General features: G+C 37.6%; 1 protein-coding gene across 6 annotated transcripts in view; it reads right to left on the bottom strand.

Moving 5' to 3' along the window:
- The window catches only part of LOC127962221 (neurexin-2-like), a 408062-nt gene that overhangs the window by 242963 nt on the left and 138831 nt on the right, over window positions 1-26268 (bottom strand). For 5 of the 6 annotated variants that reach the window (XM_052561735.1, XM_052561731.1, XM_052561733.1 and 2 more), the window contains exon 4: window positions 16754-16783. The exons of the other annotated variant lie outside the window; for it this stretch is intronic. In XM_052561735.1, coding sequence (XP_052417695.1) covers window positions 16754-16783 — 30 coding nt within the window. The remainder of the gene's footprint in view (window positions 1-16753; window positions 16784-26268) is intronic. 6 annotated transcript variants of the gene reach the window in all.

Below are 26268 nucleotides of genomic sequence, written 5' to 3'. Positions count from 1 at the left end.
GTTTGATAACTTGTGATTAAAATGACACTCAGTGGTCAAAAGCTGCAAATGCACTTTACAGATGCAGCGGCGCTTGCAGTGGAGGAAAGCACACTCTGGCTGGCCACCTACTGTATGCATTATTTACACCAAATAATGTTATTTTTAGCAACGTCATATGACCTATTTAATGAATGTAATCATTTATTTATTTATTGAGGCACTACATACATTTTTTTTTAACTACAAGCATTGATTGGGTATCACCAAAGTAAATTTCTGCAAATAAATTGCAAGCCTAATAGAAAATAATGCTATTGATACCGATTTCCATGATTTCCATTTTTTTTTTTTTTGGGCGCATTTTATCTGTCACATGTTCTTAGCAGCTCACAATTATTTGTTGTGCCATAAATGTAGCAAAGTAACCTGTGTTTGTTAATACTTGTCTTTATTGAGTTTGATTTATGGAGTCATTTGGATTTCTTAACCTGATCAATTAAAAACATGCATGTTAAAATAACACAGAGCAATTACATATATTTTCACAGCTCTGCAAATGCATATGCACTATTTGTAACTTTAATAAGTAACAATACAATAAAGAGACAATAAAGAGTTATTTAACGATATGTTAAGGACTGGCCCTTTGCTAGCAGACATAATGTTGAAGTGGCCCTCAGTGAAAATGAGTTTGACAGCCCTGATTCAGAGATCTGTAGCTTCATAGCATTAAAAAGTCAAATGGATCTGTGTTTGGTGGTGGTTTCAGCTTAATGAGATCATTCACCCAACAATGATCATGTGTCCTTGTGTCGCTTGAACCCACGTGGTTTCTTCCATCAGGGTTCAGCAGGAATTAACAGCTCTGTATGATCACGGTCATTTCATCAGACCTGCTGCGGATCGGTGATATTTACTGTGTGATGGTGGCATTTGCTGGCGTTTCTCATTAAAGCCTCACCTGAGCGAGCGGGCTCCGGCCGGGTTCAGACGCCCATCTAATGGCATTGCGTTCGCTCCATTAAACCCCACACACGCTCCGATGAGTGCAAAAACACCTCCGTCCTGCTGCAGAAACTACAGACGCTCGCTCCAGACCTGGCCATTAATGCAGCCTGTCTGACACGCTTTTATGTGCCTCATTAGTTAAACACACAGTTATGTTTCAGAGGATCTCAGAGAGCGCAGAGAGAATAAAGGGAAAGCGCGCTGGTCGCTTGTGTTTTAACAGTTTAGTCCAAAGTGTTGGCATTAGCGAGATCTAACGGCTGTCTCACATTCAGAGGAAGTGTTTGGGCTCGTGGCGGTTCACACTTATAACTGTTCCTTTAATGGCATCAGTAGAGAGATTGTTCACTCAATTTAACAGGGGTGTGTGTTTGAGCGACCCATGAAGACAGGGACTGAAGCCTCCCGATGGAGAACTCGTGGAAAACCTGACCTAAACCTGACCAGAGCTCACAGGAAGTTCAGCGGAATACTTCCTGTATCATCACAGAGTGTTCGGTGCGTTATAGGGTCGGAAAATCCTCAGGGAATCCCATCCTCAAAGACCAGAATTAGAATGTGTTTACTGCGATATTCCAGCATAACACACAAAATGTGTCTTCAAACAGTTATTTGAGCTTTATTTGTGACCCGTGTGGGCAAAATGAGTCTTCTACAGGGAAAAAAACTAAAAAAGTTGAAATAAATATAGATTTTAGTCAAATTTGATGTTTTCACAAAAAAAAGTTAATTAAAGGTATTTTTGATTATTATTATTATTATTATTTCTTTTTTGAATGCTTTTGTTTAGATATAAAATGAAAAAAGTTATACACTTGTTTCTTATATTTGTTCTTTTTTGCATCTGTTCTTATTTATAATAACAAATAATGTTGCTTTGGAACCTTCAGAAAAAAAAAAATATATATATATTTTTTTTTTATAAAAAAACAAAAAAAAAACAAAAAAAAAAAACAAAGACTACAGGTGTAGCTCAGTTATTTTGTGTCTGATTCCAACTCATCATACATTTGTTCATTGTGAATTATTTTGTCAGCACAGGTCATATTTAGAGACGCTTTGCAGAAGATGCATCAATGTCTCTGATCCTCCAGTGAAGGAGTCAGAAGCGAAGGAAAGATGAACACTCATATGAGTAGTGCTGATCTCTCCTGACATGTTCATCACTTCACCTGCAGGAATATGGTTTTGCTTTTCTTCTTATTTTGTTCTCCATTGCCACAAACCTTTAAAAACTAATTCAAATGACTGTATTTAGCAAAACCTGTGATTAAATAGATTAATAAACAAAGATTGACAGATCAACTCTCTGTACACGCAAATCTCGCAGTCAAACAGGAAGTGAGGTCATATCTTGACTGCTCAAATGTTGTAAAACTTTTATGTCTGCCCAAAAAAAAAAAAAAAAAAAAAAAAAAAAAAATTAAAATTATTTCAAATGAGTCTGCTGTTGTTAAAGTGCTGTTTGGCCTTTTTTTTTATAGAAAACAGCTCGATTAAGAAGGTCTTTCTCCATCTTTCGGTGATGTGGGATTGTTGTGAGACTCTTCACTAGTTTCTGCCTTATTTTCAGACTCATTATCACGTCAAAATATCAAAACAGAAGTGTGCTAATGTTTGAGTTGTACATGTTCACTAAGTGTGAAATATATGCTCATATATATCTGTACATGAGCGCTGTCTCAGAGAAAGTATTCCATCAATGTACATGTGGATAACTGCAGACACATAAGAATCTGGCTTGTTAATGATGAAGATAATGACTTGATGAAAGCAGATATCTTTAGTGTTTATAACATGATGACCAATGATTGACTCTGTTCAGTTGTGTATGGTGTGTGTGATTAACTGTGGACTGTTTCACACTCAAGAATCACACACACACACTGTAAACATGATCTCAGATATCATCTTCAGAATCAATTAACAGGACTAATATTACACAGGATTATATGTGTGCATCTCATCTCATGTGTCTTATCACAGTATTTCTGTCTTACTCTTATGAGGACATAACCCATGTCCCCATTTTTCAAAACACTTATAAATCATACAGAATGAGTTTTTTTGAGAAAGTAAAAATGCACAAAGTTTCCTGTGAGGGTTAGGGTTAGGTGTAGGGTTGGTGAAGGGACATAGAATATACAGTTTGTACAGAATAAAAACCATTACACCTATGGGATGAACACACTTTACACAAAAACAAACATGTGTGTGTGTGTGTGTGTGTGTGTGTGTATGTGTGTGTCTGCATGTGAGTGTGTGTGTGTCTGTATGTTTGTGTGTGTGTGTGTGTGTGAGTGTATGTGAGTGTGTGTGTGTGTGTGTGTGTGTGTGTGTGTGTGTCTGCATGTTTGTGTGTGCATGGGTTTGTGTGTGTGTGTGTGTGTGTGTGTGTGTGTGTGTGTGTGTGACCCTGTCTGAGAGTCTGGAGATGTTTGTGTGGAGCGTGCTGTCAGAGGACTCATTTCATTTACTAATAATAACAGAATAATCCCTCGCTAGCGTTTGCCTCTAATTACTGCCTCTCGTCTTTTTATTTTAATCCATTATTTATTTTCCATGAGATTAAACATGCAGCAAAAGGCCTAATTCAGTTTTGTAGGGCTCGTGGTTGATTAGGATGGAGGAGGATATCTGAGATCTGAAATGAAATCAAGCACATTCTCTCTCTGTGGTGTTTTCTCAGATGATGTTTGCTGGAGTGTGTGTGTGTCTGACCACCAGCGTGAGCTCAGCTGGGTTCAGGTTCCTCGTGTAATTAATGAGCTGCACTTACACACACAGAGTTTCATTACTCGGACCGAGCACCGACATTAATACAGCAGAGTCTGCAGTCCATTAAACAGAGACATCCAACAATACCAGCCGACTGAGAGAACAAGAAGACATCCAACCAATACAACAATCCAGTCAGTTAATTCTCAGCACATAGAGACTCTTTCACCTAGATATCACACTATAGAGACTGTGTCTGTTCCCCGAACTAGAAAATACAAAAAACATCCAAACCAAGTTAAGATTAACAATTTAATTGAGGTTCAACAAATAAAAAACAGATGCAATATGGATAAACAAATGATAAAGATTGGCTTATTGAATATCAGATCCATTTCTACGAAAACACTTTTTGTAAATAATATGATAACTGATCATAATATAGATGTGCTCTGTTTGACAGAAACCTGGCTAAAACCTGATGATTACATTATTTTAAATGAGTCCACCCCCCAAGATTGCTGTTATAAACATGAGCCGCGTCTAAAAGGTAAAGGGGGAGGTGTTGCTTCAATTTATAACAACGTTTTCAGGATTTCTCAGAGGGCAGGCTTCAAGTATAACTCGTTTGAAGTAATGGTGCTTCATATAACATCATCCAGAGAAACCAATGTTAATGATAAATCCCCTGTTGTGTTTGTACTGGCTACTGTATATAGACCACCAGGCCACCATACAGACTTTATTAAAGAGTTTGCTGATTTTACATCCGAGTTAGTTCTGGCTGCAGATAAAGTTTTAATAGTTGGTGATTTTAATATCCATGTTGATAATGAAAAAGATGTATTGGGATCAGCATTTATAGACATTCTGAACTCTATTGGTGTTAGACAACACGTTTCAGGACCTACTCATTGTCGAAATCATACTCTAGATTTAATACTGTCACATGGAATTGATGTTGATAGTGTTGAAATTATTCGGCCAAGTGATGATATCTCAGATCATTATTAAGTTCTGTGCAAACTTCATATAGACAAAATTGTAAATTCTATTTCTTGTTTACAAGTATCGAAGAACCATCACTTCTACCACAAAAGACTGCTTTTTAAGTTATCTTCCTGATGTATCCAAATTCCTTAGCATATCCAAAACCTCAGAACAACTTGATGATGTAACAGAAACTATGGACTCTCTCTTTTCTTGCACTTTAAATGAAGTTGCTCCTTTACACTTAAGGAAGGGTAAGGAAACCAGTATGACACCATGGTATAATGAGCATACTCGCACCCTAAAGAGAGCAGCCCGAAAAATGGAGCGCAGCTGGAGGAAAACAAAACTAGAGGTATTTCGTATTGCTTGGCGGGAAAGTAACATATCCTACAGAAAAGAATTAAAAACTGCTAGATCTGATTACTTTTCTTCTCTTTTAGAAGAAAACAAACATAACCCCAGGTATTTATTCAATCCAGTGGCTAAATTAACGAAAAATAAAGCCTCAACAAGTTTTGACATTTCCCAACACCACAGCAGTAATGACTTTATGAACTACTTTACTTCTAAAATCGATACTATTAGAGATGAAATTGCAACCATTCAGCCGTCAGCTACCGTATCACATCAGACAGTGCACTATAGACCCCCTGAGGAACAGTTCCACTCATTCTCTACTATAGGAGAGGAAGAATTGTATAAACTTGTTAAATCATCTAAACTTACAACATGTATGTTAGACCCTATACCATCTAAGCTCTTAAAAGAGGTGCTTCCAGAAGTCATAGGTCCTCTTCTGACTATTATTAATTCCTCATTGTCATTAGGATATGTCCCCAAAACCTTCAAACTGGCTGTTATTAAGCCTCTCATCAAAAAAACATAACTTGACCCCAAAGAACTTGTTAATTATAGACCAATCTCGAATCTCCCTTTTCTGTCCAAGATACTAGAAAAGGTGGTCTCCTCACAATTATATTCCTTCTTAGAGAAAAATGGTATATGTGAGGATTTCCAGTCAGGATTTAGACCGTATCATAGTACTGAGACTGCTCTCCTTAGAGTTACAAATGATCTGCTCTTATCATCTGATCGTGGGTGTATCTCTCTATTAGTTTTATTGGATCTTAGTGCTTCATTTGACACAATTGACCACAACATTCTTTTGCATAGACTTGAACACTTTGTTGGCATCAGTGGAAGTGCACTAGCATGGTTTAAATCGTACTTATATGACCGCCATCAGTTCGTAGCAGTGAATGAAGATGTATCATATTGATCATAAGTGAAGTATGGAGTACCTCAAGGCTCAGTACTCGGGCCGCTACTCTTCACGCTTTATATGTTACCCTTGGGAGATATCATCAGGAAACATGGTGTTAGCTTTCACTGTTATGCTGATGATACTCAGCTCTATATTTCCTCGCAGCCCGGTGAAACACACCAATTTGAAAAACTAATGGAATGCATAGTCGATATAAAAAACTGGATGACGAGTAATTTCTTACTGCTAAATTCTGAAAAAACAGAGGTGTTAATCATAGGGCCTAAAAACTCTGCTTGTAATAACCTAGAACACTGTCTAAGACTTGATGGTTGCTCTGTCAATTCTTCGTCATCAGTTAGGAACCTAGGTGTGCTATTTGATCGCAATCTTTCCTTAGAAAGCCACGTTTCTAGCATTTGTAAAACTGCATTTTTCCATCTCAAAAATATATCTAAATTACGGCCTATGCTCTCAATGTCAAATGCAGAAATGTTAATCCTTGCATTTATGACCTCAAGGTTAGATTATTGTAATGCTTTATTGGGTGGTTGTTCTGCACGCTTGGTAAACAAACTACAGCTAGTCCAAAATGCAGCAGCAAGAGTTCTTACTAGAACCAGGAAGTATGACCATATTAGCCCGGTCCTGTCATCGCTGCACTGGCTCCCTATCAAACATCGTATAGATTTAAAAATATTGCTTATTACTTATAAAGCCCTGAATGGTTTAGCACCTCAGTATTTGAATGAGCTCCTTTTACATTATACTCCTCTACGTCCGCTACGTTCTCAAAACTCAGGCAATTTGATAATACCTAGAATATCAAAATCAACTGCGGGTGGCAGATCCTTTTCCTATTTGGCGCCTAAACTCTGGAATAATCTACCTAACATTGTTCGGGAGGCAGACACACTCTTGCAGTTTAAATCTAGATTAAAGACCCATCTCTTTAACCTGGCTTACACATAACATACTAATATGCTTTTAATATCCAAATCCGTTAAAGGATTTTTAGGCTGCATTAATTAGGTAAACCGGAACCGGGAACACTTCCCATAACACCCTATGTACTTCCAGATCATTAGAAGAATGGCATCTACGCTAATATTTGTCTGTTTCTCTCTTGTTCCGAGGTCACCGTAGCCACCAGATCCAGTCTGTGTCCAGATCAGAGGGTCACTGCAGTCACCCGGATCCAGTACGTATCCAGACCAGATGGTGGATCAGCACCTAGAAAGGACCTCTACTGCCCTGAAAGACAGCGGAGACCAGGACAACTAGAGCCCAGATACAGATCCCCTGTAAAGACCTTGTCTCAGAGGAGCACCAGGACAAGACCACAGGAAACAGATGATTCTTCTGCACAATCTGACTTTGCTGCAGCCTGGAATTGAACTACTGGTTTCGTCTGGTCAGAAGAGAACTGACCCCAACTGAGCCTGGTTTCTCCCAAGGTTTTTTTCTCCATTCTGTCACCGATGGAGTTTCGGTTCCTTGCCGCTGTCACCTCTGGCTTGCTTAGTTGGGGTCACTTCATCTACAGCGATATCATTGACTTGATTTGCAAATAAATGCACAGACACTATTTAAACTGAACAGAGATGACATCACTGAATTCAATGATGAACTGCCTTTAACTATCATTCTGCATTATTGAGACACTGTTTTCCAAATGAATGTTGTTCAGTTGCTTTGACGCAATGTATTTTGTTTAAAGCGCTATATAAATAAAGGTGACTTTGACTTTGACAGCACACAACCAGAGAGACACAGAAGACCAAAACACACACTCTCTCTCTCTCTCTCTCACACACACACACACACACACACACACATGACCTGCTGATGATCAGAAGTGAAGAGTATCCTCTATGCTGGACTCATTATCTGTCGGTTCTCTCTGTGTTCTACAGGGACTCGTGAACATCAGCTGAAGTCATCTGAGCTCAAACATTGACTTGAAGCCTCTGAGAGTTTTAGTTAATGTTTGAATAATTTAATAACATATTCACATGTTTGCAGTTCTCTCTCTCTCTTTGAAATGATACTCCATATTTGGAAAACAAGGATCCCAGTGGAAAGTGTTGAAGCAAGGATCATGTCATTATGGATCTGATCATCATGCAGAAACGATCAGTGATCAGTCTCATGTCAGCTCATCAAACAAGATGTTTTAATATATGAGCAGTCAGATGAACTGATCACAGGTGCTGAGGATTGAAGCCTGATCAGCTGGACTCTCTCTGTCTCCACGATCAGAAGGTCCTGACCTGACGACAGCAGCAGCTTCTGTTTGATGCTCAACCGTGTCTCTCAGGAAGAGAACAGACACACAGTCAGCGCTGATGATCGGCTGCAGACCTGAGCCTGAGCAGCATCAATCGCTAAAAGATCGCAGTCTCGATTCAAACACCCACATGATCTCATTTCTCAATGACAATGATTCACCCGTGTCTATTAACTGTGTGAAGAGAAGTATTAGCAGAACACTGAAAGCTGAGACACAGAGAGCAGACTGTTAGCATGTTTGGGTAAGAAACTGCATTATTTCTGTCTTACAGTCATTCGTGTTATCACAGAAATACTGGAATGAAAGGTTATAATTCAGATATAAACGCTGATGTCTAGCGATCAAAACAGAGCAAACCATCTTTTGAAGAGGCGCTTCAAATAAAGTTAGTGGTGATTGCATTGATTCTCCACTAGGTGGAGATAATGACTGTTAAAAATGTATCTGTCATTGAATCATTCATAAAGATTATTAAAAAGCCCAGATCACTAGGATGCTGTGTGTGTGTGTGTGTGTGTGTGTGCGTCTGTGCATCTGTGTGTGTGTCTGGAGCGAGTATGATTTGTGTTGTCAGTTTTCCCAAGTGAAGCTGCCAGTAGCAGCATGACACACACACACACACACACACACTGTACTGATGTGAGGTGTGGGCGGTCAGAGATGGTGTGTAGTGTCTCTCAGCATGTTTATAGAAACACGGCGCTCCAGTTTAATGCTCACAGCTCACAGAATCCCTCATGAATATTAATGAGCATCTCAGGAGCATGTGAAGACGGAGCAAACACAAGAGTTCAGTGCTGACAGAGGGTCAGAGTAACATTTCTCTCCTCAAACAGGACGGGCCGAGGGCAGATGCAGGAGAACAGGACTAATGCTGACATTACTATTCCTCCAGACGTCTGATCCGGAGACACCAGAGCGAGAGCTGCATCGCTTCATAAAGGACTCATTTCTGAGGGACAGCTATTAACAGAGACGATCTGTAACACCAGGAGCTGCTCACGATCTCAATCTTTATAACAGATTCACTGCAAAATAGGCTGCATGTGACAATGAGAATCACACTGTTGAGAAAAACACTTGCGTCAGTGTTTGAGTCATTATTACATTCAGAAATAATGTTGGTAAACAAAACAACACATTTAATAAACATGTATTTTAGTTCCTCTCACTTCACAATAAATCCTTTACATTTAATGTTATTCAGAACAGGAATCAAAAGCAAAAAAACAAACAAATTACAGCGTTATTCTTTAGAAATATTTATTATAAACATGAAGCCTAAATGACTAATTTATTTATTCATTAATTCAAAGTAAATCTTAATCTAGTGGCTTTAAGCATGTTTTGTGTGCTTGATGTTATTTGTTTCTAGTGATTAAAATCATGATTTACTGGAAAATACATTAGCCGTTCAGTATGTGCATAATAATAATGGGTAGAGAGTGACCGATAATAACCATTTACCATTCCAATAATACCAGTTACCATTACTAGATATCAATTTTAATATCAGATTCTCTCATTTGTGACCTCTGTTTTTTTTTTTGTTAGTGTGATCTGACGATTCAGATTTTTTCCGATTCTGTTTTTTTTTTCTTCTAAGAGCTATAATTGACAGCATATAGAAACAAAAATCTACTTTTCTTCAATGTAAAGTTGTATTTTCATAAAAGAATAAATAAATAAAGTAAAAAGTCAATTATAGCATAGGAACAAATGAAGCAAATTGGCACAACGGCACAAATAAATGCAATAAAAAGAGAGCTATGAAACTTCAGTTTGAATGTGTGTCCTTAAGTGCACGACCGAATCCTCTTCTCTCATCTCTCTCTGTTGTTAGTGGAATATAATGTTCCTCTGCTGTTCACACGTCTGTAAGGGACCCCTGGGCTCTAGCTCCACCAGAGATACAGCACACTCACTCACTCACTCACTCACTCACTCATTATAATCACAAAGTGCAAGTAGTCAACTTTAAACTTACTAGTAATGAATAGCATTAACAAAACAACAAAACTTATCTTTATTAAACTATCACATGAAATGTACAAAGATGTCACTGCATAAACTACACATTTGTTGTTTATAGTCAGACATATTTTACACAGATTGTAAGTCAATATTGTATGATAATATGCAGTTATTTAACACGATTATGATGGGGCCATATGACCAAAACTGTATATGAGTGATTTATTTAAAGATAGTGATGCATTTCAAATATGTATTTCCTGTAAATAAGGCTGCTATGACGTCTACATCGTAGAGAACAGCGGAATTCAAACCAAAAAAAAAAATTATTTAAAAGAATTAAACAGTCAGTAATAAAAGCTCAAAAGACAAATACAATAGAATACAACACATACAAATGAAACAAACTGTGGGTTAATTTATAAATTTTTTATTGCAAGTCTCAAGCAGTATGATTATTTAATCTATTCAATATACTATTAATAATTAATGTCTTATTTCAGTTTTAGTTTGGCTCTAGTTATGTATTTATTGCAGTTTATATGAAAGGGTAAAATAAAACGATGTCACTTTAAGAGCTGCACGGATCCAAATTAATGTTACATGTGTCTTTTTTATTCTCAAATCTTTACGTTCATGTATTATATGACCGATGAAGTGCAGCATTTATTGTATTTGACCGTTTCGGAGCACAATTTGAGCTAAAAGATGACTTTACATATCTGTGTTCTGTTGTGTCTCTGAGCTCATATCTGTTCTCGAGGAGCAGCACGAGCTCTCTTTCATGCTTTCAAACACATCAATAAACATACTTCCATAAATCAAGCACGTCCCATTTTGCAATTTTCACGTTACACGATTTTACTGATTTACTGATTATTGACATTGTGCTTCTATGGAGGAACGAAAGCAAATCGCTGCAAAAGGAGATGGAAGGAGGCACAATGATCATTTTATCTTGATTATTGGATTTTCATAATCGTTGGAGGCCAAACTCGAAAACCAACCATTTTAATTTATCGTTAATTGCACAGCCTTAATTTCCGTCACATGCGTTCAGCCAATCACGCACTGGATGAGCACACCTCACTTTTCAGACCTTTGCAAGAATCAATGCGTTTCAGAAAGGCAGGGAATAGAAACAATGTTCAGTTTTGTTTAACCATAAACCACATAAACACATTTCATTACATTAAATACATTAAATAATGTTCTTTTTAGCAACATCATATGACCCATTAAAGAACAGAGCAGAAAGGTAAATTAGTGAAGGCAAATGTACACCTTCACAAATGTCCTTCTGCATCTGGATCTGTCCATCAGGCTGGTCACAAATCTGCGCATGCAATTCTTTAAATCACTCATTTACCTTAATAATAGAGAAATCATTCATTAGCATTAACCAAAATAAATAAAAGCTATAAAATACTGTTAATCATAGTAGTTTCTGACAGCTGATGCAATACACAGGCTACTATAAACGGGAGAAACCATTTGTAACGTGCTACAGAAGTTATGTTTTAAGTGTTTATGATCAAAGTTCTGTTGTAGCATTTTTAAATAAAATCAAGGATTCACATTCACGTGTTTAAAACATTCAGCAAGAAGACGTGAAAGAGCTCTGTTCTGTCTGTTTTTTGCATTTGTTTATTCCATTTCTGTACCCGAACCTAAAAAACCTAAAGCATTGTTTATTTATTATTATTATTATTATTATTATCTTTGTTCTATTTATTTATTTGTGATATTGTTTATTTGTTCTTATTTACTGACTGTTCACTTGTCTTCAGTTGGAGTAGAGAATTGTAAAACTGAATTGGTATTTATAATTTTGGTATAAAAAATGAGAACTTTTCACCAGTGTTGAGCCCTTAATCCCAAATCACATTGGTGAATATTTGGTGTATTTTATCATTTGATTTGATCAGGATTATGATGCATCACAATTAGGGTTGAGTACCAAACTCTGTTCTTTTAGGGTACTGACCGAATTGCATTTCTACTGAGTACTGATTCCTTAAATCAATCAGTGCCAAATGTCAGTACGGAGAACACATCTGGGTGTATACACTACAGAGAGAGAAAGACAGGTCCTGAAACTGGTTTAAACACACAGCCCAAATGTTCAGAAGTGTGCTCAGATTACAGGGCCATATGGTTTCTGTGAAATCACGGACGGGATTGTGGAGTCCTTTATATCGCGGAATGCCACCGAATTCATCAGTTTTGGACAAATAAATCAAAAGTAGGTCTGCCACTTAATTTGAATCACGATATGAACTGGTGTCTGTGAATATTAAAATGCAATATGAATCCTGCATGTTCCGCTGCCTCTGTATGTATGAATGGTGGAACATGGTTTTGTTTACTACACGTAATACTGCAACACGCGTGACGCTCGCAGTGATTCTGGGCCTCTGCATCTCACTATATAACTACTGAATCTCCAAATCTGCTGGGACCGTAAATTCATTTCTTACAGAAATATATTACTCTAATTTTGTTCAGTATAATGTACATCTTTAAACATTAGATTTTGTATCAAAATAAATAAATAAATAATGAAAAAAAACATTGTTTTCAAAAGAAATATTAACACAATTTTTTCTTCCATATATAAATTTCAAGAGTAAACCTCAGTTTGTTAGCCACACAGAATAAAAGAGTTTTATATTTTAATTTGATTTAAAATAAATGTAAAATGTTTTTGATTTTCAGAAAAACAAGAAGTCCAGGTGGGGGGGGGGGTTAGGGCTATTGTACTATTGTCATAATGCATAGTTTCCACCGATTCTTTAATTAATAATAATCAGCATAGTAATAATCACAGTAAAGCTCTCTCTTTTTTGAAAAAACTGAAATAAAAAAAAAAGAAAAATGAAAAAAAAAAAAAACGCAAAGCAAATACAATATAGACCTATTAAATATGACATAAAAATACAAATAATGAAAGTGCTTTAAATTTTTTTTTTAATTTAATTTAAATTCTTTACTGAAACATTGAAGTAAGAAATAGTACAGTAATCAGATAATCCAATGTAAGTATGAACATTGCATAGTCATTAGTGCATTAATTACAAAAACATTTTTAATTAAAGCTACAAATGTTATTTAGTCAAGAGCAGTATTTCCCTCTTTTCTTTCATTGTTTGAGGTGTAATACATCATAAATAATAAATCATGAACCACAACGTTGACTGAAGACATGCCTGTCTATGTCTAAGCGAATACTCAAGAATGTCACACATTATTTTTCACATTCATTCATGTTCTTTTTGTTAAAAACAAGAAACAAAATATGTGCTCAAATATCTTGCTCTAAAGAGTTTAATTATTTGGTAAAAGTAAGATCATCTGGAAACAAAAGAGTACTAAAAGAGTACTTTCTTACAATAACACAGTACATCAACAGTGCTTTGTATGAGATGACTATTTCATTATATTTATGCAGAATTGTCCAGATCAGCGTCGTGATGGGTCATAAATGATTAAATTCCACAGCTGTAGTGTGTGGTGGATAACTACTGCAAGCTCAAATATGTTGAGATGAAAAGGAGTCAATGATGTGATTAATTCTACTCTATTATTATCTGTGTCTAGTTTGTGCTGGTATATGACCCATCCCTTCACCAGGATCTGCATCTGTCCTGCGTTAGCATGTGCTGTACGCTTTACGTATTTGCAGCTCATTTTCTCTTTTATATTTGTGCAGGTCCACATGTGCACTTAAAGAAAAGCATTAACGCCTTAATTTAAGAGAACAGTTAACTCATTATAAAATGAGGTTACAATATTCTCCAGCATTACTGCGGTCGGGACTTAAGCCAATTTGAACAAGATCCACTAACTTAAGACTGTCTAAATTACATTAACATTACTATATAACCTTTATTTCATTAACAAACATAGTGATCTCAGCTCTGTGGAAATGAGAGTAAGTTCTGTGTAAACGCATATAAACAGAGCGATGTCTGCAGGCATTTCATGATCAGTATTGAAGACAAGAATACTATCTGTAACTCTGATAACATTCCAGCTATATCAACTCTGTATGTGCTTTGTTCCTTAATTTCCTCACAGTGTATGCTTACTCCAGCGAAGTAGCTGGCTTCACATTTCAGTCTTTTAACCAACCCACAATGTAGTTTCACATTGCAGACGCTGAACATTTAAGACTGTAGCTGACTACATTTAAGCAGAATCAATCCACTCCCCTGTGCTTTATGTTCTCTATTTAAAACATTTGACTTTGTAAATCTATTTTGTTTATTGTTAATATTAGAGTTACTGGAATGCTGAAAGAAAGACGTAAAACAATAAATAAATACTGGTTTTACATATTGTGATCGGTCAATAATCTGTTTATTGATCACTGTTTGTATTTCTGTTCTAGATCAGATGTGACGGTAGCACCAGGAATCAGGTCTAAATCAATAACTGAAGAAAGCTTACCACCTTACAACAGACACAGCTTTAGTGACAAAAGTCAAACGCATCTGTTGAATCACTGTAAAAAAGAAATAAATAAACGGCAGTCACAGACATTCCTTCCCAGAGGAGATGTGCTTTCTGAATTTCACAAGCTCTCTGAGAGATGGATTCGGACTGGATTAAATGAGAAAGTAAGTCTGTGAAACAAATGAATCTCCAGGGAAAACTAGTCCTGTCAAAACAGAGCTGAAGATCACAGTACAGCAGGAACACAGAGCACACTTCTTTATACTCTCTGACCAGCTCTAAACTGACAACTGAGGGAAACTCAATGAAACCAGCTGAGCTCAAACATACAGAGCTTTAACAGCTTTAAACACACACCAAGTGAAGGATTTACCTGTCAGAGAACTCAACACATCTGTGTGTGTGTGTGTGAGAATGATAGAAAAACCTGAGATCACCATTATAGGGCTCTAACTATCATTAAATAGCACCAGAAATGTATAGTACTGACAAAAACACAGAAACATTCTTTAAAATATATGTTGTGTTGCATTAGAAACAGGTTTGATGTGAGGGTGAGAGAATAACGAGTGTTTGAACACAGTCAGCTGGTGATCCTGTGCAGTTTGTGTTCAGTTCAGCTAGAGCAGTGAAGATGACACTTCTACCTTACTACGTGTGATTCGAAAACATTCGGAAGGTAAAACTAATCCCTCATATTTTGGCAAAGAAACTTTTAATTTAGACTTAAATATTGTGTGCTGGCTGGTGGATTTTTTAACAAGCAGATCTCTAAGAGTAATGGGGTGTTGTCCAATTCATTGTCTTCTGCTGGTAGCCCACAGGGTTGTGTTTTGTGCCCTCTCTTGTTTTCTTTATACACTGATGATTGTCAGTGTTTTTGAGGGAGACACATTATTAAATGTGCAGATGATTCAGTGATTGTGTCTCTCCTCTCTGAGTCAGATGGGAGTCATGGTCCGGTGCTAGATCATTTTATTCAAGAGCGTGATGCTTCATCTTTAAACATTAATGCTTCGAAAACAAAGGAGATGCTCATTGATTTCCATAAGAATTACGTCGTTATTAAGAGACATCAGGTAGAAGTGGTCACAAATATACAGGCACTGTGTTGGATGACAAATAAAAATGTGAGTACGTATTTATTTTTTCTGAGGAAACTTTGAACTTCATGTGGATGTTTCTTTTATGAAGATGTTTTATACTTGTTTTATTGAATCTATCTTCTATCTAAGTTTTTCTATTATTTGTTGATGTGGCAATCTGAATGTAAGGAACAGGGGTAAGTTGAATAGTACAGTTAAAACGTGCAGTAAGATAGTGGGGATTGAGTTAAGGACTATCACACACGTTAGTCCTGTCTGATGTCACTCATCCATCGTGGAATGAACTTCTACTGCTTCCTTCTGGACGGAGATTTAAACTCCCTTTGTGCAAATCAAACAGACATAACATTTCCTTTGTATCTGTTGCAATTAGGTTTTTAAATGATTTATTATAAATGTATGTGTTGTATAGGTGTGTTGTGTTGCTGCTGTAAGTGCATGTGTACTGCTGTCTACACAAAGAATTGCCCTTTAAGGACAGTAAAGTTGAGTAAAGAATGAGGATTTCAGTTAGTTCACAGAAATTTCACTGTAAAATGAGTGATGCTGAACACAGATACACATTGCATCAGAAAAAGCATTAAAACAAGCATTTGTTGATTCAGTCAGAGCAGATCTGAGAGCCACTGAAGGTAATTAACAGCTTGAGGAATTGCCAAACAATGAGAATGACCACAGGATGAGACTCTGTGCATTCTGAACACAAACACACTTCATCTGTGAGTGACACTACAGCATTTCAACCCCAGCATGGAGAGCAGAAGAGCGTTACCTGTGTCCGGGAGGTCAGGGGTCAGAGGTCATCTTCAGGACGCACCGCGTGGAAATACAGCTACACAGTAAGATGGGGAGGAGGACAGTGTTCGGAGGGGTCGGGACAAAAGACGGAGGGAGGGGAGAGACGGACAGATCTGTTTCCTCACTAAAGAAAAGAATGGAAAACGGAATGAACCATACCTTGGCTGTTTAACGTCAGGTGCGCCAGACCTTGAAGGAAAGAACAGAAAAAAAAGAAAGAAATGAAAAAAGAAGGTCATAAAAAGGCACGGGAAGAAAGCAAGCATTGTCACAAGGTTGGACTGCAGTTTGTGACAGACATCCCGGGGCACGCTCGGATGTCAAAGACCAACTCAAACCAAAAAGAGAAAAGAAAGAAGAGAGAGAAAATAAAGGCTGAAGAAACAAATGATCCAACGAACGAGTGAACGCTTCTTGAGTGAGGGGGAATTGGAAAAAAAAGCATTTCATTCAGTGCAACCCCGAAGGCCATTGCTCGCTCAAATGCTTTTTTCCCCTCTGGTCTTATGGAAACACACACACACACACACACACACAACTGTTTGGCAGAGTTCAAGAGCGTCTGGATTAACAACACACACTTCTGTCAGAACAGAAACACCGACGGATTCATCTACGACGGCTCGATTCGGACTCCAACCACACACATGATCACGTCCTGAAGACGAGCGCCAGACTGACCGAGACTCCAGAGACTGAGCCCAAGACAAGACAGATCTCACCACACTACGGTTAAAGTCAGGCTCACAATCAGCGTTAAAGAGGAGTTCTCTCTCGGTCACTCCATAATACTGGCAACACATATACATTTTCACTGTCTTTAGGAATAAAATGACATATGAATCAGCCTAAGCGACATATCAACAAACCCCTCTAAATAAAATTGCTATGTTTGGTGTAAGTACCGCTGAAGTGGAGGAAAAAAACTCTTTATGCATTTTCACCTTTTTTGGGGAATAAACTGTTGCATGCATCAATGTGAATGATGGAAAACCTTCAGAATACAGAGAGCACTATGTTTGGCTGCTTAACTGAAGATATGGATTGGAATTACAATCTACAGACGCTAACAGATAAAGTACAATGAAATAAACACTGTGATGTTACTCTAATCTGAAACATCACATTGTGAAAAGTGTCCAAACGGTCTAAACTCTCACAAGTGGCCAGTGCATGTAAAATAAATAATGTCTTGCTTTAAGCAGAATTTGTTATTATTTTCTAAATGAAAGGCAGTAAAAATCTGTTTGCTCACACATTATGATCTAACCCTTCTGACCATCTCAAACTCACGACCAATGCAAACACGGCAGGGTTTGATCCCTGAAACAAAACACAAATGTGATCATATAATTTACTGAAGATGAAAACGCTGTCCATGTGGACATTCACCTAATTTAGCTTCTATTACCAGATGAACTGCATCAATAGAAGGCAGAACTTGACTGGACACCAACAACAAATCACACTGAAGCCATGTCTACGCTCTTCTAAAGCATTGCTACACAGAACACGCTGTATAAAGCCCACACATTATCATCATGGGGTCATTCTCCAGTCACAATCTTCCTCTAGATCTGTGTGATTCCAGCAAACTGGAGATGAAGGTAATAAACATCTTCTGTAACACAAAGGGGTTTCTACATCCAACACCTTTCGATGCACAAGACCACAAAAACAAAAAAACATTCAGTGTTTGACACGCTCACTGCATTTACATTCAGCCAAACATCAGCAATATCTCAAGAGCAAGAGCTCTTTTCAGGCAACACACGTGACAAAAGAGACATGCTACTGTTCCCACAAGCCAACCATCACACAGACAGAATGAGCTGCAGGAACACAGCAGATGTGAGAATACAGCAATCTCCTCCAGTGAGTCCAGAGGAACCCTGCTAATGGAAGAGCAGCGCTCCCTAAAAACACTCACTCAAACCTTTATCCAGGTCAACCTTTTACAAGTTAAAATCACCATGTGAATTTTGAATCATTTTCTATGAATTTGAATCTAGTTTACAATCACATTTACATAGTAATTCTGCTTCCTGTTCCTGGCGATTCAAATTCTTGAATTAATTGGAATTTATAACAAGCTTCATTCACTATGATAATTCAAACTGCTTTACATAAAAGTAATTAAAATAAACATAAAACAATTATCACAACAATAAAACAAGGAATTGAACTTTTGAACATTTATTTAAAAAGAATGAAAACAGTTAGAAAAAGATAAAATACAGTGCAATCAGTTCGGACATCACACAGTGTTCATTCAGTAAATGCACAGCTGAACAGATGGGTTTTGAGTCTAGATTTAAATGTGACTAGTGTTTTAGCACATCTGATCTCTTCTGGAAGCTGATTCCAGCTGCGGGCAGCATAGTAACTAAAGGAGGACTCCCCTTGTTTTGTGTGAACCCTTGGTATTTCTAACTGACTCCATCCTAATGATCTGAGTGCTCTGTTATATTCAGTGAACATATCTGCAATATATTTCAGTCCTAGATCATTTAGTGACTTATATACGAGTAAAAGTACTTTAAAATCAATCCTAAATGTAACTGGAAGCCAGTGTAAGGACCTGAGGTCTGGTGTGATATGCTCAGATTTTCTGGTTCTAGTCAGAATCCTGGCAGCAGCGTTCTGGATGAGCTGCAGCTGTCTAATGCTCTTTTTGGGAAGAGCCCATTACAATAGTCCACCCTGCTGGTGATAAAGGCATGAACAAGTTTCTCCAAGTCTTGACTGGAAACAAAACATCTAATTCTCTCTCTCTCTCTCTCTCTCTCTCTCTCTCTCTCTCTCTCTCTCTCTCTCTCTCTCACACACACACACACACACACACACACACACACACACACACTGTGCACATGCTTAACAGACTCGTTATACTGTGCTTTCTGCTGCTGTCTGGTTTCATTGAGAACAACTGAATAAAGTCACACCGCTCTAACACAATGCCTGCTTCTAAATAAACTCTTCTTTAATTCACAGGTTAGCACAACAAGGTTACCATCTTCTCTTTTGCATCATACCTAGTGTTTCTAAACCTCGCTAATTAGTTGTGAACTTAAAGGGGTCATACGAGGTGATTTCAACTGTTGCTTTCTCTTTGGAGTGTTACAAGCTCTTGGTGAATAAAGAAGATCTGTGAAGTTACAAAGAGATAATAACAAATAACAAAGTTATTCTTTATCAAAGTTAAGAGTCAACCGCTTCCTCCTAAAATGGATAGTTCAACCCAAATTGGGGGAAGTCGTGGCCTAATGGTTAGAGAGTCGGACTCCCAATCTAAAGGTTGTGGGTTCTAGTCTTGGGCCGGCAGGAATTGTGGGTGGGGGGGAGTGCATGTACAGCTCTCTCTCCACCTGCAATACCACGACTGAGGTGCCCTTGAGCAAGGCATCGAACCCCCAACTGCTCCCCGGGCGCCGAGGCATAAATGATGAACACTGCTCCGGGTGTGTGTTCACAGTGTGTGTGTGTGTGTTCACTGCTGTGTATGTGCACTTCGGATGGGTTAAATGCAGAGCACAAATTCTGAGTATGGGTCACAATACTGGGCTGAATGTCACGTCACAAATATTCAGATGAGTGCAGCACCGCATCTAGTTTGCCGCTTAAACATTTTGAATGCATTCGCGCGTCTAGAGCGAAATAGAGCATCTTTTTATTTCTGAAATATGAACTTGTGTGTGAATACTTGCAGAGATGTATAGTAACGAAGTAGAACTACTTCACTACTGTACTTAAGTACTAAAAGGCGGTATCTGTACTTTACTAGAGTATTATTTTTTTCTCCTACTTCCACTTTTACATATTTTCGATGAGTTTAATACTTTTACTCAGATATTTTTTTTATGTGCTGCATCGTTACTCGTAACAATTATAATAATGTTACGAATCATTCCATTACAAACCACTGCCAGAACTGTAGATGGCAGGTTTGATGAAGCTGGCACATCATTGAGCGAATCAAGCGATTAAGAAGACTGCGCGTGCTGACTGAACTGCAGTGAAGAGAGAGATGAACACCGAGCCGAGACAGATAATGACTCGTTCACGAGTCAAGAACCGGTTGCATCGGTTTTCGGATGACCAGTAACGTTAGTTCTTTCTGACAGTTCGATTCAATAAACCAGTTGAAGAAAACAGTTCACCGATTCTTTTGCGCTCGATGCAATGGCGTCATTGGCGTTTACTGCACCTGGGCTCATAACATTAACACAGAATCAGTTCAGAATCAATCACCAAAAGAATCAGTTCAGTTCAGACGCTCTGTGTGTCAGTCTGCTTCACGCTAAATCACACATGCGCAGTATCATCAGCTCCTCGGTTCACGAATCAGAAGCGTCTGACAGAAACGGTTCTTGACTCGTGAACGAGTCATTATCTGGCTCGGCTCGGTGTTCATCTTCATTTCTCTCTTCACATCAGTTCTGTCAGTGTACTGTTTGAGTCAATGAATTACTCCGGGATATTGGTTTGTTTTAACTCAGAGGGAGTGTCAGACACATTAAACAAGTTAACAGCTTAATTCATCTGTGGATTAATGCGTATTGGAGACGCGAACTGTTTAAAACGATTCAGTTCGATTTGGTGGACTGTTTCAAAAAGATCCGGTTACATCGAATGATTCGTTCACGAACCAGATATCACAAACTGCTTTGTTTTTAACTGTCTTACAACAGACACGGAAGAGAAGACAATGCTGAATAAAGTCATAGTTTTTGCTATTTTTGGACCAAAATGTATTTTCGATGCTTCAAAAAATTCTAAATGACCCTCTGATGTCTTAGGGGTTTGAAACAACATGAGGGTAAGTTATTAAATACATAATTTTGCAAATTGGGCTAACTAACCCTAGTAACCGTTTTTTGTTTACAAGAAGTTACAGTCAAAGGAATTGTGATTGTCCTTTAGGTTAATCATTTGAAATAATAAAAACAATATGTTCAAACTTTTGACTACTTTCTTTAATAGCTACATAACACAATACTTCTACTTTTACTTTCAGTACTTGAGTAGTAAATTTTAAAATAGACTACTTGCAATACTTAAGTACAAAAAATGTTGAATACTTTAGTACTTCTACTTAAGTGTGGTGCTTAAAGAGCACTTCAACTTCTACTCAAGTCACTTTTTTGATAGAGCACTTGTACTTTTACTCAAGTATGGGTCTCTAGTACTTTATACATCTCTGAATACTTGTGTCATAAAGCTCCGGTTGACTGCTCACTGACAACATCAGCCGTTCCTCCATGTTGAATGAGTGACTCCTGAGTAGGGCTGTCACTTTTGTGAAAAAATCATTTTCGATTTTTAAGACATAAGTGTTCATTGAATCGATTGTAAAAAAAAAGACTCTGACCCACAGTCTGTAAGTATGTTTCATATTTAAAGAGTTTTAAAGAGTTTTGACACTATTTTTTTTGGCACAATACGCAATGTAGTATAAGTCATTATAATCAGTAATTATGTCCCCAATGGATGCAGCTAATGTCTTGTTTGTGAAGGGTTTTATTGGTTTTGTCTCATTGCTTCTCGTTCTGATCTTCCTCTCCACACAACCGCGCCAGCCTTCTCCATCCTGGCATCTCTTTCCTGATCTAAATTATTTTGCATATATCTGTAATTGCTGCATTTGGTTTCTCTGCTTTGCTCTTCAAACCCTGCCGCTTCATACCAGAGAAAGTTCTTTCTATCAGCTTCAGATCTGCTGGGTTTCAGAGGAAAGAGCATCCCAAACACAGATAATAAAACACAACTAACCATATAACCAGCTTTAGTTAGGAGAACAAAAACAATTAAGTGAATGTCAAAGATTGATTTACGGATGTTTTTGAGAAGCGATAGAGGACTGTGGTGTTTGGCAATGAACCTGAAGGAGAGCCAAACACTGCTTGTTGAGTGATGCTGATCTGTAATCTAATGTGCATTATCAGATTATACATGGGTCTAAAACCTGTTAGCATTCAGAAAATACTCTGACGGCATCTGCAGCATACGTTACTCAGAAATCCCTTTTGCCCCAAAAAGGAAGCACCAGAGAGAGAATAGCATGGCGATGACAGGATATGGAAATACTTTGGTGCTCTGAATCTGGCTGTCAAACCACTGAGAAGAAGAGCAGTAAAGTAACGCAACTCAGACGAGCTCAGCCGGAAATAGAGCAGCAAAAACAATCACCGTAAGTATGAATTATGAATTAGATTCACATGGAGGACGTGTGGATTATACTCTAAAATCACCTTCAGTCCTCCCACTGCTGATGACTCAAGAGTGGAGTGAAGAGCTCCAGTTTACAGGCACAGATACAATCTAATCAAAAACTACATACATACAGAGAACAACGATCAAATCAAATCAATTTAAAATATAATAACAAATAGATATAAATTAAATAAACAAAATATAATAAAATATAATATAAAATAAACAAACAGGCTCAACTCAAATTAAAATTAAACACAACACAAATAAAACTGAACAGTAATACACCATGAAAAAATAAATAAAAATACCGTAATTCCTCAAATAAAAACCGGGAGTCAAATAAACACAAAAATAAAGTGTCTAAATCATTCGCACAGATCCATTGAATGCTAAATTTGTTTAAACAATGCGGATGAACCGAATATACGATGGAAACGGTTAAAATTAACCACAGCATTAACAACGACCTTGAAATAAGAGCGCGAGATTCATCTGATAATCAGATGCATGAAAGTAGCGTTTGTTTCATTAGCAAACAGACATCTGGCGCGTTTTCTCTCAGAATCATTCGCTGATGGAGAGGAAAAGTTAAATAGAGATGAAGACGTTTTCACACTGAAAGAGAAGCGATCTCGCTCTCATAGACGTGCCAGGCTATATCTGCAGCTAAACTGAATAAAAGCAGAATGAACTGATGAAACTAAAAAAAACCCACAAACAATTTATGAATGATGCAGTGCTAATTGACATTTATTACAGTACAGAAACTATAAAGAATATTTTCTCCCTTATTCTGTGCAGAAAATTTAAATGATTGCTAATTAAATGTAGCCTAGTATATAAAACAATCATAAAATTGCCATTAGATAAAAAATATCGATTACAAATGATTGATTATTGTCCAGCAGTGTATTTGATTTATTACAGCTAATTAAAAGTAATTAAAAAAGATAATTCCTTGTAAAAAAAATAATAATATAAAATAAAAATAATAATAATAATAATTATTATATAGGCTAAATACAAAAAATGATTGTATTTAAAACTTCTGTCACTTCTGAAATTATGGCTACGCCCCTGGTGTGACAAAATGTTAGCTTATACATAATACTCTTTAAGCTCTTTTTCAGCATTTTTTAAAACTTGGCTTACATTTTTACGTATGCCATGTCGCATCATTAAACTAGCATTTAACAATGGACAAAAACAATGGACAAAACGTTGTTATAAATTGAAGCAACACCTCCCCCTTTGCCTTTTAGACGTGGCTCGTGTTTATAACAATAATCTTGGGGGGTGGACTCATTTAAAATAATGTAATCATCAGGTTTTAGCCAAGTTTCTGTCAAACAGAGCACATCTATATTATGATCAGTTATCATATTATTTACAAAAAGTGTTTTCGTAGAAATGGATCTGATATTCAATAAGCCAATCTTTATCATTTGTTTATCCATATTGCATCTGTTTTTTATTTGTTGAACCTCAATTAAATTGTTAATCTTAACTTGGTTTGGATGTTTTTTGTATTTTCTAGTTCGGGGAACAGACACAGTCTCTATAGTGTGATATCTAGGTGAAAGAGTCTCTATGTGCTGAGAATTAACTGACCTCTGTGACGGGAGGCAGCTAGCAGGTTTTGTAGTTTACAAAGAAAGTTATTGTGTAGGCTACATAAATTATAAAACTGTCATACATGTCATAATGGATCGTTTGTATCAGATCTATTTGTGCCCTGGAGACAGGTTTCAGTCTGTGTGCCTCACAATGTTGCCGTCTGAATATCTAATCTACCATGGCATGAGAGCAACTCGCTCTTAAAGAGAACGGGAGAAGGGATTCTGTTTGGTTTATTGCATGTTATGCTCTAAAACACACCCATTACACATTAAGAGAATAGGGATAACCCTTTTAGACCATGCGCTGTGAGCTGTAAACGTTTTTCCCATTGTTATACTAGCAAAAGTGGATTCTGAAACGCTCTAGTCTAAGTGCACCTGCGCCGTCTGCTTTAGACCATGTGCTTAGATCATAGAAACAGGGCCCATGGTGGGAATTAAGTTTTTATTTGATCACTTTAGACAACAGAGAGTGACAGTAAGATCACACACACACACACACACACACACACACACACACACACACACACACACACACTCACTCACTCAAACACACACACACACACACACACACACGCACACGCTCACACACACACACACACACGCACACACACACACACACACACTCACTCACTCAAACACACACACACGCACACACACACAAACACACACACACACACACACAAACACACACTCACACACACTCACTCACTCAAAAACACACACACACACACACACTCGCACACACTCACGCACACACACACACACACACACACACACACACACACACACACACACACACACACACAGAGTCTAGCTGAACTGAAGGAACGGAGCCAGTTGTAGCAGGATCTGTGGAGGCTGTCGTCTGATTGGCCATATGGGAGTGTGTGAGAAACGCCGTGGCCAACAGTGACACTCGAGTCCCATCGCTTTCACACGTCTCACAGAAACACAGCGGCCAAATCACTGCCATCAACAGATTACCACCGCGGCCATGTGCTGCAGTCAAAAGACTAGTAATAGAGCGGAAGAGACTCTTAGAAGCATTCATTCACCACTGCGCCACATTATTATTCATACTGCAGCAGATCTCAGACATCCCACCAATAATTAAGACAACGATCCTCAAAGCTGGCTTCAGTAAACCGAGCATCTGATTGGCCAACGGATTGAGTGACAGCTGGAGGAAGACTCATCATTTTGTCATTAAGGAGGATGTGCTTGGAAACTCAAACGTGTCCCGCAGCTGCAGTACAGAGCTCACCGGTTAGACCACAGATTCCTCATCAATATCATCATGCTTGAAGCACGGCCACACACAGAAACACAGCATCTGTAAGCACACTCATGAGTGTTACACGTCTGCAGCAGAACACTACACTGACTCTGGACCAACTCCACACTGGAGGATGAAGCATCATGTGACCCGACAGATGCTCCGCCCAATGATCCTCCGTCAGGCCAAACACCACACAGAGAAAATCATCATCATCATCACCTTTATTATTATTCTCAGACATTCTCGACTCTTTAACACTTGTAAATCAACGTTGTTGTTTTTGTTTTTTGTACAAAATCTGTGTTGAATCAACTTAATTTCTTCAACAGCATACAAAATAAATGTATGCCTTTTAAATTATTATTATTAAATCATTTAAGATCATTATTATTATTTTAATAGTCTTTTACAATATTTTGATCATGAAACGATTCTAAAATCTTAAAGGTATATGTTAAATAGAAATATACTCTAAATTTGAAAATATGACAGTTATTATCGTCTTTCATCTTACGAATAATATATATATATTGATGTTTAAACTGTGTATTAATGTT

This window comes from Carassius gibelio, chromosome B7, assembly GCF_023724105.1.
Source record: "Carassius gibelio isolate Cgi1373 ecotype wild population from Czech Republic chromosome B7, carGib1.2-hapl.c, whole genome shotgun sequence".
NCBI classification, from domain to species: Eukaryota; Metazoa; Chordata; class Actinopteri; order Cypriniformes; family Cyprinidae; genus Carassius; species Carassius gibelio.
Note: the sequence above shows the minus strand (reverse complement) of the source record. Positions and strands in the feature narration are given on the sequence as shown.